Here is an 18,193-nt window from a genome sequence, read left to right on the forward strand (position 1 = left end):
AGATCACTGTGCCCTGAAGACTATTATTCAACCACTGGCGCTGCCTGCTATGCTGAAAATAAATGTGTTGTGAGCTACTGGAGACGTTTCAACCATCACTCACCTATGCAAATGGAATTGTGATTAAATGTATGGAATTAAAGCACCAATTTATGAACCTCATATGAGTTTGATATAGATTCATAACTGCTGCACTGCGTAATGTCATACAGTGGGGCAAGAAGAAGAAGTTAATTTCAGTAAATTGATTCAATGGAGGGCCGTGTTCCTTTTAACCGTATCACTGTTTGTGGGGTAATCTGCGTTTTAAGTAGCACCTTGGCTTAAAAAGAAAAACAAGAAGAAGAAGAAGAGTGAGAGACAAGACAGTGTCCTGACTACACACTTGCTCAGAAACTACTATTCCCGTTACGCTAAGGCAACAGTCTTAGCAGAGGCATTCAGAGATCTCCTTCCCTAGACGCTTCCCGATGCTCTTTTGGAATTTGGAACAAACTTGATATGTAGTTTTCCAGTTGTCCTGGGTCTGGCCCAAGGCCTCCTTCCAGTAGAAAATTCCCAGATTACCTCCCAAGGGTTGTTAACACTCAAACTTGAATCCCAGTCACATGGTGCAAATGCTAGAATTGACTTACACATTCGCCTCCGTGCGTGCGACCATTTATTGGCAATCTGCACTGCGGCGTTTCAAGTAGCAGCGAAACACTAACTATCTCCGAAACATAATAAGTGAGTCCAACTGCCAAGAAACAGCCCTGCTTCCAGTACGGAGATGATCTTTATAGTTTTTAATGGCACTGTACATCTATTTTTTTTTTGCTTTTCCACTCTGGACGGGGTTGTAAGTTCCGATGTCTGGAAAAAACAACATCCAGTATTTCATTTTAAAAATTCCTAGACTTGGATCATGACTCATGGAGGCAACAAATCCAACTGCATTTTGCATGTATCAAAGGCAGCCATTCATAGAATGTGATATACGGCCCAGACGTACTGTATGGAGGATACGCACCCCACGCCCACACACTGCTGCAACATGCATTGAGATAAATCAGAGTGAGCAGCGCTGCAGATGCCCAGATTATCATGTCATTTAGCAACGGCACATTAATAAAACTCATCCCAGTCAGAAGCCAGGAGGAGAACAGAGCCGGCTGTCTTCTGAAGGTCAGAAGGACAAAGTTGACTCCCCAAATCTCTGTGTGTACAGACCTCGGGCTCTTCCTCATGATCCATATTTCTGAGCACAATAAGTGTACAGTCCCGCCCTTTACTTCATTAGTTGGACCAGCTTGACCTTTGTGCAGATGCGTCCTGCTCGGTTTTGTTTTTCGCATCAATCATGACGACAGGAAGTGGCCTCCGCCAGCAAGGCCGAACGCGATGGGAGATTCAAAATGCAGGCCAACTTCTCACCCACGTAACAACCATGTATGGAATAAGGACGGGTTCTTTTTTATTCAGTCAGCTCGTCCGTCCACTTCCTTTCTGGACCGCTACCACCTGCTCATCAGATTTCTGGGAAAGGCTCATCAGCTGCCCGAGGCAAGCGAGAGGGGAGTCTGCTGTTACAGACCAGCAGGGTGAGAGGGGTTAACTCTTCAACAAGAGGCCGATTTACAGCCACGGACAGGAACCATCTATCAGCACTCTGCTGTTTGTCACCAAACAGGACAAGAAGAGGCGCCTAAGGCCAAAGCCACTTCAGGAAGAAAAAACCCCAAAATGAGATTTAAATGAAAAGACCAGGCCCGTCCTTGTGTTTGTCCTGCCAGGAGCTCCATGCTGCAGTTATGGAATGCATAGTTATTGGGATAGGTCTCACGTGGACCAGCAGTTTGGGCGCCGCCTGAGAAGGAAAAAAATGTAAGAAACTCATGAAAGGTTGGTCAGACACCAAGAGACATACAGTAGGTGTATCAAGTTGCTGCCTTACTGTGGAACCTGTGGGGCATTATATGAGTAGCAGCCAGGTTAAAACACTGTACCCCACTTCAGGAACTAACCTGCACTGCATCTGGTGTATTCAAAAATATCGTTTGTTCATCTATTCATGCCTTTTGAGTGGCATCTGCCAAGTGTTATTGCTGTCTTTCCTTTGTCAGCCTTAGCTAGCTAAGGCGGGCAAATATTATTGCCCCACATGGATAGCTTGCGATCATCCCCAGCCGATCATCACGATACTGAACCAAAGTTTAAAGAGCTTGAACGGGTTTAAGTACTGGAATAAACGTACAAATTGCAAAACAAAATAACTGTCTTTGCTTGTTCGAAATGCATGCTAAATGTTCACACATCAAAGACGTGCAGCAGCTGCATCTCTTCGACAAACAATTTAACAAGAATAAAACAGCCAAACTAACCACCCTGACATTTACAGGCCCAGACTTCACATGCTGATGTCAGATGTAATAGGTATAATGTTCCATGATCCACATGTTTCCTATTAGGAAAAGTTCTTTATTGAACTTCATAACAAACTCCAGAGTCTATGTAACTGCCAGACATCAACATAAACAGATGCATGATGGATTTAAGCGTGTAGAAATTGAAGCGTATAAATAAAAGCATTTGAAAGTGACTACATGTGATGTCATTGTCTGTGGACTGTGGACCATTTCAGTCCTCAAGAACAGGTCAATTTCTACAAAGACGATGTGCTGCTTGGGTGATAGCAGAAGCCATAGTAAAAACTGCTTAAGCCATCCATCAATATTCCCAGTAGTTTAGTGACAACATTCTTCAGTTAGTGGTGCCAGTTAGGTTTGGAAACGCAAAGACAAACTTGCACAGTCTGTAAAAACACATGAACACAAACAAGCTGGTAGCTAAAGGTTCTGGGTCCGGTTGACCCACTCCCTTGTTGACCTTAAAAGATGCCGACTCTACAGTGTCTCATTCACAAAGGCATTGGTGTTAGTGCCCCTGAGCAATGGATGATGTCAGGAAGTGTCACTGACCTTTTCAAAGGTGTCTCCTCTGATGAGAAGAGGGGGGTGATCCACTCTGGTCCTCCTGGGTCTAGCATCTTTGTTTTAGAGGACAATAGTGATGAGTCATGAGAGTTGTGTGTTGGATTCTTTGTTTTTTCAGCAATAATCTGGGTGGCATGAATTAGAAGGATCTCACTAAATATCTGCAATATCATGTTCAGTATCTGAAGGTGTGATGGTCTAAACTCCTGGCAGGTTCATTTTTACCCCTCTGAGGAGAAGAGGATACATTTTCTTGGTTAAATAAAGTCATTTAATAAATGCAGGAGCCACATTTGAGTGCTTGAAAGATGGTAGAAGAATGACATCACAGTTCACCACAGTCTCTAGAAAGTGTCACTACAGGAACCCAAAGGGAAATCTGCCAACACAGGTCAGCTGCTATGAACAAAGAGGTCCTTGCCAGTCCTCCGGAGGCTCATGACAGAAGTGCTGGGAACAGTAGGAAGAACAACCTCTCAGCACCTCCATTCAGTTTTAGTTCAATGTATATATAGACAAAGCATGCGCTCTACTCACTCATGGACCCGTGCATGACACGATGAAGATGAAAATGACCCATGATCAAGTCAGGAATGAGCTCCAAAATCATTTGTTAAGTAAACCCAGTAGCATGATTCCATCACGCATAGTGTTGGTCTGCAAGTGACAAACCTTGCCTATTAATAACTCAGTATCAAAGTGACCGTCGCCTTGAGAATCCATTGATGTCTGTGTGGTATTGAGGGGTTATATTCATATGTTTGTCCAGATTAAGACTCAAACATCAACAGAGGCTGGATTGAAAACACAAAGGTCCGCGAGATTTGTGTTTGGGTGAGATCTTTAGGCTCGAGCTCGAGGAGTCAAATCTGGCCCTATCAAAGAATGTGACATTTTGGAAGACTGGAGCTTGTCTGTCAGTGTGTTACCCATCTTACTCAGCTGTGCTCTGACTGCCGAAGATTTGTCTTATCAGAACCCCTCCTTTGTTCACTTTTTTATTGGCTATGCAGAAACATGCATGATAAAACAGGATGTTGAATAAAGAGTAACAACACTTTTTTGTCTCCACCGTCACATACACACTTATTTTAGCAAGCGGATTGTGCTGTTTTATGAAGTTGTGTTTTCCATTTTTGCCTTGTTCTGAGAGCTTTGTTGCAGCGACAAGAGACCACTCCTACAGAACCCTCCTGTATCTGTGTGGACGTGAAGTGTGAAGCATCTATTGGCTGGTAACAAATACTACGGCGCAGTGCAATCCCTTACAATGTCCAGTCAGTCCTCCAGAGATGAAAGGGCTCTGGTGCAAATCTCTTAGCCATAGTAACACTCAGGTCAATAGAAGACAACACATTGTACTGCTTACTATCACAGCCCCTTCATGTGAAAGGAAGTCAAATGGTTTTTTTTTATAAGTCGACAAACAAGCATACTGTTACTTTCAAGCAGTTATTTTATTTTTAAATTTAACCGCCTTTGGTACAGTTAAAAAAAAGTTAGTTCTAGTCTCACATTTCTAGTGGCATGACTTGTGTGACAAATGAGATGAATGGATGATAGATGGCTAAGAAAAAGGGGGGTGACAGTCGCGCATGGCAAAGTGCGGGTGTGCTTCTATGCAATCTGAGCCCCACCACCCAGAGGGTGCAGAACACCTGTAGAAACCCTCAACTCCTTTTTTTATCAAGCCCCGAACACCAGATCTCACACGTTCACCCCTAAAATGCAGATGAGTTTAAGCTAAATCTCTGAGACAAATCCACGGCGTCTGATCCACGCAGACCTGCTTGCGTTATTCACACCATTCCAAGGAGTTGGCGACACTATTAATACACACTTCAAGGACTAGGGATCGGGCATTGAGCCATAAGATGCTATCTGGTGACTGATACACACTTGTGTCTCTCTTTCTCTCCTCGGGGTACTGCTTTTCACTCCGCCTGCCAAGCAGAAAGGTTAGAATGGTAATGTTCCCACATCAAGAATGAGTCGCCCAAGAGCATGGCTGAAAATTTAACATGGCCACATATTATTCTGAGAGAGTCGTATGTTTCCTGAGTGAGAGTAGCACACATGTCATGCAGAGTGGCACTTTGATATTTGAAAACCTCCTGACTATATATTTGAGCCTCCAGGGGTTTCAGGTAAAATGCGCACTGTATTTGGACGCGTAATGCGATATATGATTACTTAAGAAATGAGGAAGTACTACTCTCTCTTTCCAAGTTGAACGGCCAGTAAATGTTACCATGCTTTTTTCAGCATGGTAGTTTTTATGGCTTTTAATGAAAGTGGTCTCTTATTCAGTCTAAAATGAGATGCTGCCAAAGGTTCGCCCCTTTTTATGGTACTTATATTTTCATTTATCCACTCAACTACTGGATACTTTCCTCACCCAATGTGTATATCTCCCGTAGGTGGTTAGGGACAGGCAGTTGCGCTATTGCAAAAAAAACTTGTTTTCAGGATGTTTGAATTGGCTTTAATTTTTGATCCTTTTTTTTTGTGGGGGGAGAATAAATGTTATGAATGAAGATAGACAAGTGTTTGTTACTCCGGAAATCTATGCCATGTGATGTTTAATTTTCTGTTTATGGATTTTTCAGTTGCTGGAGAACAAACAAAGATGGCAGTTATGCGACGTCAGGATTAGAGTCGCTAAGATGTTAAGACTGTGGGGAGGCTTGATCCCCGGCCAGTCGGGGCACATGTCCCTCCGAAGGCAGCCGGCTTCCTCCTGAGCAATAAACCATTGAAGACATTTGTGGAGCAAAAACCGCACACACTGTTCTGCTGGCATCAACCCACAAAGAGCGTCACATGAATGTTTTACTGGAGTGGCATAAATAATTAGAAAGTCCTGACTAGTTGTTGTCAGACAGAGATTCCAAAACACGGAAATCGATATCTACTGATGGATTTCTGTCAGTTTTAAAAAATGTTGTGGGGAAAAAGAGTGCACAACAACTGAAGATCACTTTAACCGAGCCGTTGCTGTGGGATATCCACCGTCAGTAGCACGGCTTCAATTTGTTCTCCCTCTTTCCTCCATTCACATCTTTCGTTTATACAATTTGACAGGAAAATTACAGTCTGAGGCATATTTTCATGGCTTTCCTCAGAAGCCTGTCAGGGATGTTTCCCACACAGTCATCGGTAATAAACCAGTCAACAGAAATGTTTACGTTGTGCGTCAAACCCAGCACTGATTTTCTCCTGCAGCTGATTGCTAGTTGAGTCAAAATTTAGCGGGAGGCTTTTGAAAATATCCCTGCACACACCCTGTGGGTTGATCAAAACCAAAAAATAATTTATTACAGATTGCAGAAGCACATGCAAGATTGTTATTTATGATGCCAATTGCAGTTGGTATAATCACAGAACAGCTGCTTCTTTGTGACTATTAATGGGACCTGTTTTGCTCTGCCGGGTTTTAGCGGTAGTGAGATGAAGCACCTCAACTGGGACCCGGAGCATGAACGAATGATGGTCATGCTTCAGGGAGCAATTTTATTTGCAGAATCCGCTGTGACGATGGGAGTACAGAGCGTGTTTATGCTACTCACGCAAAGGATCATGGGATGGAGGTTGTGGCTCCCTGGAAAAACAGACTCATCATAACAATGACGCGCATCATTTGGTCGTGCTCTTCAGTTTGGGTGACGTCTATCCGACCTTTTTCAAAAAAGGGCGCTGTAAACATGCAAACCGCTGACACGACTGCAGAATGTGTACGTGCCGGCTTGTTTTGTTATGATTCTTTCGCGACAATTGAAAGAGTCATCACGCACGGTTACTGTTAAGCAAGTAAGAAATTCAAGTTCGGAGATGTGCATTCAAGCGCAATTTCAATTCACGTTTTAAATAAATGCAACTCTTAAACCTGTGTCCGTGACTGGCTTCTCAACTGTTGGTGACGATCGCTCATTACAGTGAAGAAGGAGCTGAAGATTTTGTGTCAATATTTGTCACATTCAGCAGGTTTTGCTGAATGAGCACCACTCTGTCATCGGTTGTTTTAATGACTTTCGCCTTTTTTCAGTACCCATTCTGACCAGCTGGGGGCGGTATGCACGCAACTCCTTTTGAGAGCAACAGCAGTGAAGACGCCATCCCAGCAGTCATCAAGTAAGAAGGAAGAGAGAACAAATCTCCATCGAACGCCGATGATGTTATGGAGCAGGGCTCTCATAAGGGTCCTCACAGGGCTGCAGCGGGTGCAGGTTTTTACCAATCACCTTTTCACCTGTCACGTGTATGAGAGATGTAAATAGACGCAACAGGAGATCGGAGTGTCGAGAGAGAGAACGTTACCATCAGAACACAAAGTGACCATCTGGCAATGCAGACTGGAACTCAGGTGTAGAAATCCATGTGGATTGATGAGGGGATGAGAAAAGGAAGCAAGCCGGAACACAGGAAATAACAAAATAAAACAAACCAAAACATAACAGAAATCAGTTGACTGTCAGTCTGGTGCTGCTTGTTTCAGCTGATAGACTAAACTGGAACAAAAACCTGCACCCTCTCAGTTTGAGGCTCTCAGTGTTTTGTCGGGTTGTTTTCATCCCAAATGAGACAACTCTAGAGCAGAGCTGCCTTGGGTGATCTTTCACACCCTGCTGTTGAAATCAGCGACAAAATCTCTTTAGACTGACTCAAGTCTGAGAGCAGAGCTTGTTCACATCTGGAATTTTGGAGCCAAACTGACTTGAAACAGAGTCAATAAGGTGAAAGCCTACATAGCTGGTCCATGAAGTTGAGCTGAGGCTTGTTTAGTTGCTGGACAAGGGTTGCTCTGACTGCAGCCGGGTCTGGGTTAGAAGAGCTGCATCTTCAGAAAAAGAAAGTCAGGGAAGCTCATTGTTCAGATGACTCTTTACTATATTGCTTTCTTTTGGACCCAGATAGTTTTTAAAGAGAATTAAGCTAAACTAAGATGAGGCTTATCTCATCTATTCTTCTTTTTTCGAACTACACCTGTTTGTCTGACAACTAAGCCTGAATGTGCACTTCGTCCTGCCCACACTTCTGGGTTGCAGCCACACTGAGTTCATCCTTGCTCACTAACTATCCTGGAATGTCCTTGTAATGGGAAACGGTGTTTGCCGACAGTTAACCTGGTGGTTTTATAACCCGAAGAGTAATTGTGCTCATTATGCTCTCAGTGTGACGGCCATTAGTCCCTGACATTGTCTCCAACAGCCCACCGTAAGAGTGAACAGGGGAGGGGGTGCTGCTTCTGACCGATCATGAGCCGATGTCGTTCCTCACCGCACTTTCTTTTATTGAGCTGCAATTTGACTTGAACTAACTGATGAAATGTGCTGTTGCCTCTGATCTCATGAAAAGGTCTGGAGACGTCACCCTGTCGCCCATGTTCACACACCACACCCATGATAAGCATCAGCTTCAGGGCGCACTATTGTTTCAGCTCAGTGCTAATTACTCCGGGTCCTGACCCCGGGTTCGATCAGCAGCAGTGGGGGGGGGCTGTGGGCCAGAGAGGCTGGGGGGGGAAAGGTCATTGTTGCTGTCTATCACTTGTCACACCAAGTTTGCCTGCTCTCACACAACAATGTCAGCCACTGCAACTTTATTCTCAATGTATTCCTGTCTGAAGACTGCGGGAAAATGTGTCCACTTTTTTAAGGGGGCAAAAATGAACTGCCTACTGTATAATACTCTTACTTCTCACCTCCAACGCCCCCCTGTGAAGGACCTAGATTGCATATGCCTCCCTTTACATTACAACACTGGTCTGAGTTCATCTGTCAGATACCTAAACAACCACCAAATACTATGAATCGTGTGGACAAAAACTCAAATCAAGTCCAGCTCTCAGCCTCTGTGAGCTCACCTCACAATAGCACAACAGTCCTCAGTGCTGCTTTCATGCTGTGACAGAGAAAACTTCTCCCCGGGTTCCACGGCCAAACAAAACCTGTCCCTTATGTTCAGTCTTTCATTGCCATGCAAACCAGATTCCCAATGGCTTTGGCATCACTTAAGTCCCTACTTTCAATTACAATGTCACGAGCTTCTGGAGCTGATGGGCTTTAAGGAAGGCGTGGAACCTGTGTGGAGCTACCGGAGAGCTGATCATGTTTTTGATAGCTTTTGACTTTATTGATCGGCTGGCTGGAGATACTTCTTTGTTTATACTGGGAGGTGACGTACTACGCACAACTATTGAGTCTGCAGTCAGGACACCACCACCTGTCTGAGCTGGTGGTAAATGACCAGAAATAAAAATGCGACCAGTTAGAAAGCAAAAACAGATTAGTTATTTACTAATCGGAAACTAAACCAAAAAGACATATGCCATGCCACAATGCCATGATACAGGCAAAGGTACTACTAAGTCACATATTTAAAAAGAGGAATACACAAATAATTTCTTTTCTGAGAGCCATGGGAGGGACACAGTCATTTAATACACACAAAAATATATATTTGGTTACTGTTGCAAGAGTAAAATTCAATAATAATTATTATTTATGTAGCACTTTATAGAACGCTAAGCCTGCAGTGAAGCCAAACTAAGAAAAAAAATGTAAATTTGATAGATTTATTTCTTATTTAAAAAGGAAAATGGGAAAATATGGTTCAGAAAACAATGTTATTTCACTGGTGATGAGGGGGCGAAATAACAGTTAATACAACAGCAATGCGATGTAAAGAGTGAAGCAAAATTTGTGTTAATGGATTTATTTTCAGTAAATAATCACTTTTTATTGTGCTATTTAAAATGAACTTCCTGTGACCAGCAAAGTACCATCATGATTAAGGTACTAATTGAGACTTTTATTTATGATTAATTACCAGCTAATATGCTGATAATACAGTGGTATCTTAATGGTTATACAGCTTCTCTGATGCAAAGTGTAACAAACACTAATACACTAGTAATAATAAGATCCGACTGAAGGATCATGACATAGGAAAGCGTTGTAAATATCGTTCATTCACAGATATAATCGCGTAATAACAAAATCATTACATTGTAATGGTCTGAACTAGTTGATAGGCAGCGCTGGACGGGGAGAGAGGAGTCGTTCACAGGTCCCGCCTCCTGTTCTGGGTTGGTCAGGGAATCTGCAGTCGAGTTCAAGGATTGGTCGACGCTCCTCCGGACGACGAACGCAGTCTGCGCTCGCAGTCACAATAAAGTTAAGTGCTGGACTGTTGCGGGCGCAAAGGCTGCCCAACTCGGACCACGCCGCTGCAGCTCACAGACGTCTGGATTGGAACCCGCGGATGCGCGCGGCGGTCTCCCCCCGAGTGGACCCGCTACTTCTCTGTCTGGATGTTTTGATTTGAGGGAGTTTGCCACCTTAAACATTTCCACGGGGATCTTCGGCAGGATTTGGAAGCCAGTCACCGATTTTTTGGGGGGGTGACCATGCTGGGGGCGCTGGTGTGGATCACCGGCGCGCTTCTGTGCCCGGTCCTGGGCTTTGGGGACGAAGTGGAGGAGATGACCTGCGACCCGATCCGGATCAGCATGTGCCAGGGTCTGGGTTATAACGTCACCAAGATGCCCAACCTGGTGGGCAACGTGCTGCAGTTGGACGCGGAGCTGCAGCTGACCACGTTCACACCGCTGATCCAGTGCGGCTGCTCCAGCCAGCTCAAGGTGCGCGCGCACACTCACACGCACTCCAGCGGGGTCCAGCGTTATAAAAAGGGTCGCATTCAAATTTAGGAGCTGTTATCCAACACTTCAATCGGCCAGAAGCAGCAGATGACCGGGAGCCGCCAGCTCCAGACTGATGGTGCCACAGATAAATAAAAAAAATACCCACGCACGCTGCTACTGTCAGGCTACTTTTTGGACCCAAAAAAAATGCCTCCTCTGTCTGTTGACAGTCTGATCTAATGATCCACAGCAGAGCAGCTGAGTCTCCGCACACACACTCACACACACACACTTACTGTACATGACAATGATGCCCTCAGTTGTTCCTGCACAAAATGCTGCTTGTTTGTCTCAACAACCATTAAAAACGAAATTATAGTTGCTCTCCTAGCAGGGGTGTGTGGGGTGGGGAACTAACCCCCCCTGCCCGGCCCTGCCCTCACCCCAACATTTGCCCTAATGGGAGGCTTCCTGACTGGTAACTAGAGGAGCTTTTAGCAGTTAAGTGGCTGCGTTCATGTTACCAACGGTCAGGGAAAACACCCAGGACATGTTACCCTGCTGTGGCCAAACATAACCCTCCCCAACACTCTGTCACACACACCCCTCTCCACAAATGCTTAAATATTGAATCATGCTCGAGCACAAAACTCACTTCTCCTGCATGCATAGAGAACGTTTGACAGTTTATTCAGAGGAGCTGCAGATCACATGGCTGTGTAATTTGTTTTTATCTTTGACACTGCAGCCAGGCTGAGACTTCTGCACACATTCTGAGAGTGGAAGGCAATGAAACGTTGATTTGACACGGCTTTTTTTAGGGGAGGGTTAGATTTCTGATGGATCAATATCTCGCAGAAGATTTGATTTGATAGTGTCTTCTAACTGAAAACACTGATGTTGTTTCTCTGCCCTCCACTCTGACTTTTTTATCAGGTCCTTGAGATGTCTGGTGCAGGTCATGTGAGACCTTGATTTTCTTCTGAAAACATCGCAATCATTTTTTTAAGACTCAGGGGACAAAAAATAATACCCAAAAATAGGAATCAATAGAGCTCAGTGTGCCTGTGAGCATCATTATTATTGTTAGTTCAATAAGGTTTGCTGTTGGGAGAACGACCGAGACAAAGAGAGCGGTGAAGATTTATAAAATATACTTGTCTCAAACAAGTAGAAACAAAGGAAACTGTGAAATGTGTCATCGCACAGTGAACTACCAAGATAGCAACAAATAACAGAATGAACTTATGGGGTTGACAGCTTAAAAAGCATAACTGAACTAGTCATGTTTACAGTCTGTTTAAATTTGAGGAATCCGTTGATTCCATTTCGGAGCTCAGTAGGTGGCGCTATTGGTTTAAAAATGAAACGTAAATGTAAAAAGGCTGTGAAATTCCAAAGATTTTAGAGCAGAGAGTGCCACCTAGTGGACGCTGAAAATCAGGAGTCTGTTTCATGAAACCCCATGAAGCCATGACTAAGAATAGCAACATTGACTGCTGTGTTGACCTCCACACCGCCCTCTGCTGCACATTTTTCATAATCACAAGCACATCTTATGAGCACTGCTAGGAAAGACGAAACTCTTCGTGGACAATACAGTTTGTGTACTTAAGACTCAATAATGGAATTACATTTCTTCATTTAAAAAAATGCCTGTGTTCAGTCAATGAGATCGTCCTGGAATGAGCACTGCAGTCAGTGAGGGACAGAGCAGTAACGTATGACTCGAGTCATAAGACACAAGTGGCCAAATGCAAATGAAGCCACAAACTATAAGCCTCTGACTGTAGTCGCATCTAAATCGAGCCATCCGGTCACTGTTGTTGGGTCACATGACGGGGTCCGGGGTCATGTTTATGTCACAAACCAGGGAACAGTCTCAAGCAGATCAAAGACTTAAAATTGATACCTCTCTTTCTAACAAATGTGCACGTGGTAATTCTAGCTCATGCAAGATGTACGCTTCTGCGGTTCAACTTAAACGACTCACGTCAACCAAATAAAGGAATAAATACTGCTGCGATATAATGCTACTGTCACGTTATTGGTCACGCCATTGCGCCTTTGAACTTGTGTGATGAGAGGAATCCCCTCAGTGGTGGCGGGTCTCTCTGTGTTCTGCTCTGATCCTGTCGTCTTTGTGTTAGTGAGGCTGAAAACAGACTGTTCATGATGCCTTTCTCTCCTCAACAGTTCTTCCTGTGCTCTGTGTATGTGCCCATGTGCACGGACAAAGTTCCTATTCCCATCGGTCCATGTGGCAGCATGTGCCTGTCCGTCAAGAGAAAATGTCTTCCAGTGCTGCAGGAGTTTGGCTTTATCTGGCCCGAGGTCTGTTAATAGATTTAGCCGGTGACACAATCACGTCATATTTAGACGGACCATTCACCGCCTCCTCGCATGTGTCTCTTTTCAGGAGCTCAACTGCAGCCTTTTCCCGCCTCAGAACGACCACAACCACATGTGCATGGAGGGTCCTGCGGATGAGGAGCCTCCCTACCATCCGGTCCGCCTTCCGCCCCACCTGGAGGAGTGCCAGGCGCTGGGGACCGCCCCCGACCAGTACACCTGGCTGAAGCAGACCGACAGCTGCGCCTTCCAGTGCGGCTACGACAGTGGGCTCTACAGAAGAGGGGCCAAGGTCTTCACCGACGCCTGGATGGCTGTTTGGGCTGTGCTCTGCTTCCTCTCGACCACTCTGACTGTCCTTACGTTTCTGTTGGACTCACAACGCTTCTCGTACCCGGAAAGGCCCATCATCTTCCTCTCCATGTGCTGCAACCTGTACAGTGTTGCCTACCTGGTAAGAGAGGACCAAGTCAAATAAATATGAAATGTTGGCTCACTGCACTGCAAATGTGACTGTTGCAGTGCATTGTGGGACTTGTAGCACAAAAAGTTGGAGCCGAAATATATTGCTATTTACTCCTTTGGTTTTGAAAATGTTACTTATTCATTATTTACATTACTAAATTTTTATTATTATCATGCATGCATTATCATTATGCTAAGATTAAACTCTAATAGTTAAGTTGGAGACTAAAGTGTATCTTATTATCACTGCCCTTAAATGTTGAGCTCCTGTTTTTGTCTTCATCCACCCTCATGTTTATCCCTCTCTTCCACCCTGCAGGTACGGATGACCCTCGGAAGGGAACGTGTTTCCTGTGACCTGGATTCCACAGCGGTTCCAATTCTAGTACAGGAAGGGCTCAAGAGCACGGGCTGCGCCATCGTCTTCCTCCTCCTTTATTTCTTCGGCATGGCTTCTTCAATTTGGTACGAGCGAAAACACGCTACTGCAGTGGAAAAATTGACCTGCATCCTGTTTTTCCAAGAACCTGTCCGTCACGTCTCAGCACTGACACATTCATGGAACACCACAGATATTTTAGAACTTCCTTCCTTCTGCCTTTAGTCGCAGTCACATGACTGAGACCACTTTGACCAATATGTCCTCTTACTCCAGGTGGGTGATCCTGACCCTGACGTGGTTTCTGGCTGCTGGACTCAAATGGGGCCACGAGGCAATTGAAATGCACAGTTCCTATTTCCACATCGCCGCCTGGGCGATACCAGCTGTCAAAACCATCGTCATACTGATCATGAGGCTGGTGGACGCGGACGATCTGACGGGACTCTGCTATGTTGGCAACCAGCAGCAGGAGGCGCTCACAGGATTTGTGGTTGCACCGTTGGCCACATATCTTCTCATAGGTGAGCATTCTGAACTTCATGCTGCACTCGCCTTCAGTCAGTCAGTTAGTACTGTCAGTGGAAAAATGCTGCCTCTGCTGCTATATTTTCCTTGATAGCTGCTGAATCTATGAGCATTTTTTCTTCACAATTTTTGGGACTTGAAGTGACAGTTGTGCTTGCATCCTTAGTGTCAGGAACGTGCACGGATAGACGCCTGGTGGTGCTGAAGTACAAGCCTGAGTCTATTTACATGTGAAAAGTACTTTTTTTCTGTCATCCTCGAATTCTTTAGAAGTATGTTCCCAGCGCTGCCTCATTACTTATGCCTAAATGTATTTTGCTATCTGACAGGGCTTTTATTCGACTTCTTGTTAGAACCGTTCCCCATGTTGGATCCACCACCACACTCCCTCCTTCTCATCCTCATGCAGTTCTGAACGGCAGACAGACAGGTCATAACAGTGGTTTTTGCCAACCTCTGAATGTAGCTACATTAAAGCACAGTAAAGCAGTTGAAAATGAAGTAGACAAATGTCTTCCATGACCAGGGAACTGTCACACTCGGTTTTAGCTGCTGTCAGTCATGTGACCAGAAGTAATAGAAATGAATGGGGACATCTTCAGGACATTAGTAAATCCAAAACAAACCGATCCAGCAACAAATTTGTGTATAAATAAAAGTAACATCCGACTTAGTGGAATGCCATTCAAAATAGCCGACTGAGGGTTATAGGTGCTACTGTAGTGGTAGATCGCTGTTTGAGAGTGAGATGCTGGGATACTGTGCTGCGGTAACTGTCGTACGCGTTGCCGGGCTGCTACATGCTGCAGTGCCAGACGTTGAATTAAAAAAAAAAAAAGCATCAGCTGGCGTGTTTGAAAGTACGGGTGGACCTAAGTCGAGCAGGTCGTAAGTCGGATGTTACTTGTATAGCAAAGGGTGCCATGTTTTCGAGAGCACCTCTCCCCAAAATGTAGGTTCACGTTCCTGCTTTGCGGTCAAGCGAATGATTCAATACCAGTCCAACTGGAAAACTAGTAGGAAACCAATAAGACGGAAGCCTGAGGTCACATTTCTGACAGACTTCCATTACATGCCACAGATGTACCTGAACCTGTGAGCAAGTTTTTAAATTTTTCTTTTTTAAGTTTCTGTTTTGACCAAAGGAACGTTTACTGTCTCCTCCATCGTATTTCAATTGTAACTTTTTAACGTTACAGGCACCCTCTTCATCTGCGCTGGACTGGTTGCCCTCTTCAAGATCCGCTCCAATCTCCAGAAAGATGGCGCCAAGACAGACAAGCTCGAACGGTTGATGGTGAAGATCGGAGTGTTTTCGGTTCTCTATACAGTTCCGGCTTCAACAGTCATCGGCTGTTACCTCTACCAGCTTTCAAACTGGGCGGAGTTCCGGAGCACTACGCAAGACTCGTATGTGGCATCTGAAATGCTACGGATTTTTATGTCCCTGCTGGTGGGCATCACGTCAGGTATGTGGATTTGGTCGGCAAAGACGCTCCACACCTGGCAACGCTGCTCGGCCCGTCTGTTCAGGGACAGCAAGGCGGGTCGAGGCGGCAAGAGGGCGCCGGGACAAGGCTGGATGAAGCCAGGGAAAGGAAATGAGACAGTGGTATGAGAAATGAAGGAGCCAAGGAGCTGTCACTTTCCTTCCTTTATCAAGAAGTGAAGAGAACATAAGACAAGAGACGACGGTCCATGTGACACGGAAACCCAGAGCGAGTTTCTCCACTGGATGTAAAGGAACTTTCGAGTCCGGGAGCACGTCTCTACACCTCGACCGACTTCGTGCCTTTAGCAGGGGTCCGCGTTGCCCTGCAGGGTCTAGAATTCAGTAGCAGTAGTAGCTTCTCTACCTCTGTCGGATGGCTTTTGTCGGAAGAAACTGAGAAAGAAGGTCGGACCAGGGCACACGTACCACTCACTCATTTGATATTCGATTAAGCATCAAACCATGAATTTTAACCTGGAAAAAGTTCATTTCGTTTTTTTGCTGAATCCACAAGAGTTTCTCATGAGACCACTGGACTTGGTGAAAAGCCTTATGGCACATTGCACTCTGATTTCCTCTCATAGTCCCACTACTTTGATTCACAGTCGGATATTAACAAAACAGGCTGAAGAGGTTGAGCTTGTCACCCTGAAACAGTTTTATGTTTTGGGGAGTATGTAACACTTACACTGGAGGGTCCTAATGCAGATATTACACACATATAAGATGAGGCTTCCCAAAGAAAAGAGCACCATCAAAATGGCCTTAATTATCAAATGTGTTTACAATTTTAAAAATGTCTTCAAACCTGTGTATACTATTAAAACACAGGCGACTTTACCTGGAATCATGGGGCTGGAATTATGCACTGCTTTTACTGAAGTGCAGTGGCATGAACTGAAATCAAACCATAGCTAAATCTATTGTTTACCTTGGTGCACAGTTCAGTTAGAGACAGTGTGCCTGTTTTATATTGACAAAAGAGATGACTTCTGCATCAGTAAATTTGTGGAATTGTTCTTCATATTTACAGCTGCCTTTTGCTCACCTTGAATTCTCTGAGCAGGAAACACTAACAAAACACTCATTCATCTAGGATGTAGACCAACACGCGGGGTGAAAACGGTCCAAAACAGCTGTCATAGTTATGAGCAAGCAACAGCTTCTGTTGGTTTTGAAATATGAATAGTGTTCATTGGCAACACTGCAGAACATGGGTGTGATGGTAAGCTTTCTCTTAACTGATCACCAGCAGAAGGGAAAGAACCATTTGGTTTTTAACTCCTTATTCGTGTGTCTCTGCTTTTAAACATGCAGCACTCTTTTTGCCTGACAATCTAAAGAAGAGCTTTAGCCTTAGGCTCCTCCGGAGTGGCTCCCAGGCCCAACAGGCCGTCTGTCCAAACACTTTTACACTTAAGTTAAACATGTAGAGCCATTTTGGTGGCTCCAACTGGGCCATGCGTTTTTTTTTTTACACTCGAAGAAAAGCTGAAATCAAATTAGGTTAAGCCGTGACCACCTTCTCCTGTGCTTTTGAGTTGATCCACGTTTGGCTGCCGGCTCCGTCGTGACCACGCTGACGTCCCATGACATTTTAAACAAAGACTGTGCCTTGAATTATGCGTGCCACTGCCCAAATAAGAACCACTGGCGATAGACACGTCGGCGATAGCCAGAGATGAATCAGTGTTGGGGACTGTGCACCAGCACTGATGCGAGTCTGCGAGGTCTCGGTTCCTCTGTGTAGTTTGTGTTGTTGTTTTCATACATGTACTATAATAAGGATGTTAATTTATATAAAATAAAAATAAACTAAAATAACAAAAGTTTGTTATTTAAGAGACTTTTTGTATTGAAAAATGGAGAATAAACTGTTTTCACAAATTTTTTTTTGTATTTCTGTCTGTCTTGCTGTTTGATTCCAGTGCTTTCATTACATTTAAACATTAAACATTGAAGGTGATTTTGACCGCAGAGAGTCAGGAGCTAACTTGACTGGGATCTTCCGCTCACTGTTGGTGCTTGTGAGGATGTAGTTCATGCACTTGCCTTTGGAGGATGTCTTAAAATCGCATACATTGAAGAACTGCTCCTTTCCTTCCTTCATTTGTTTGCTCCTGCCTTTATTCTCTCCTTCATTTATTTGTACCTTCATAGCTTCTTATTTTTGTTTAGTTTTTTTTTTCCTTCCTACCTCCGTTCCGCCCTTAATTCATTCATTTTTTTTCTTTCCAGCATTCATTTGTTCCTTCCTATGTTCCATCTGACATTTGCAATCCATCTCCCTTTCTTCTTTCCTTCATTCTGATCTTCCATCTTTTGTTCATTTGTTGAGATTTCTCTGAGTGTAGTTG

At 44.4% G+C, this 18,193-nt stretch overlaps 1 protein-coding gene across 1 annotated transcript; it reads left to right on the forward strand.

Annotated features, from left to right (window-relative positions):
- Positions 1-10,156: 10,156 nt before the first annotated feature.
- Positions 10,157-17,698, forward strand: fzd4 (frizzled class receptor 4). Its single transcript, XM_053872555.1, has 6 exons — positions 10,157-10,617; positions 12,817-12,954; positions 13,040-13,426; positions 13,757-13,902; positions 14,093-14,340; positions 15,544-17,698. Exons 1-6 carry the CDS (start codon positions 10,384-10,386, stop codon positions 15,960-15,962), a joined length of 1,572 nt encoding a protein of 523 aa, XP_053728530.1. The 5' UTR covers positions 10,157-10,383; the 3' UTR covers positions 15,963-17,698.
- The last annotated feature ends 495 nt before the right edge of the window (positions 17,699-18,193 follow it).

This window comes from Synchiropus splendidus, chromosome 8 (assembly GCF_027744825.2).
Source record: "Synchiropus splendidus isolate RoL2022-P1 chromosome 8, RoL_Sspl_1.0, whole genome shotgun sequence".
In the NCBI taxonomy this organism is placed as follows: domain Eukaryota; kingdom Metazoa; phylum Chordata; class Actinopteri; order Syngnathiformes; family Callionymidae; genus Synchiropus; species Synchiropus splendidus.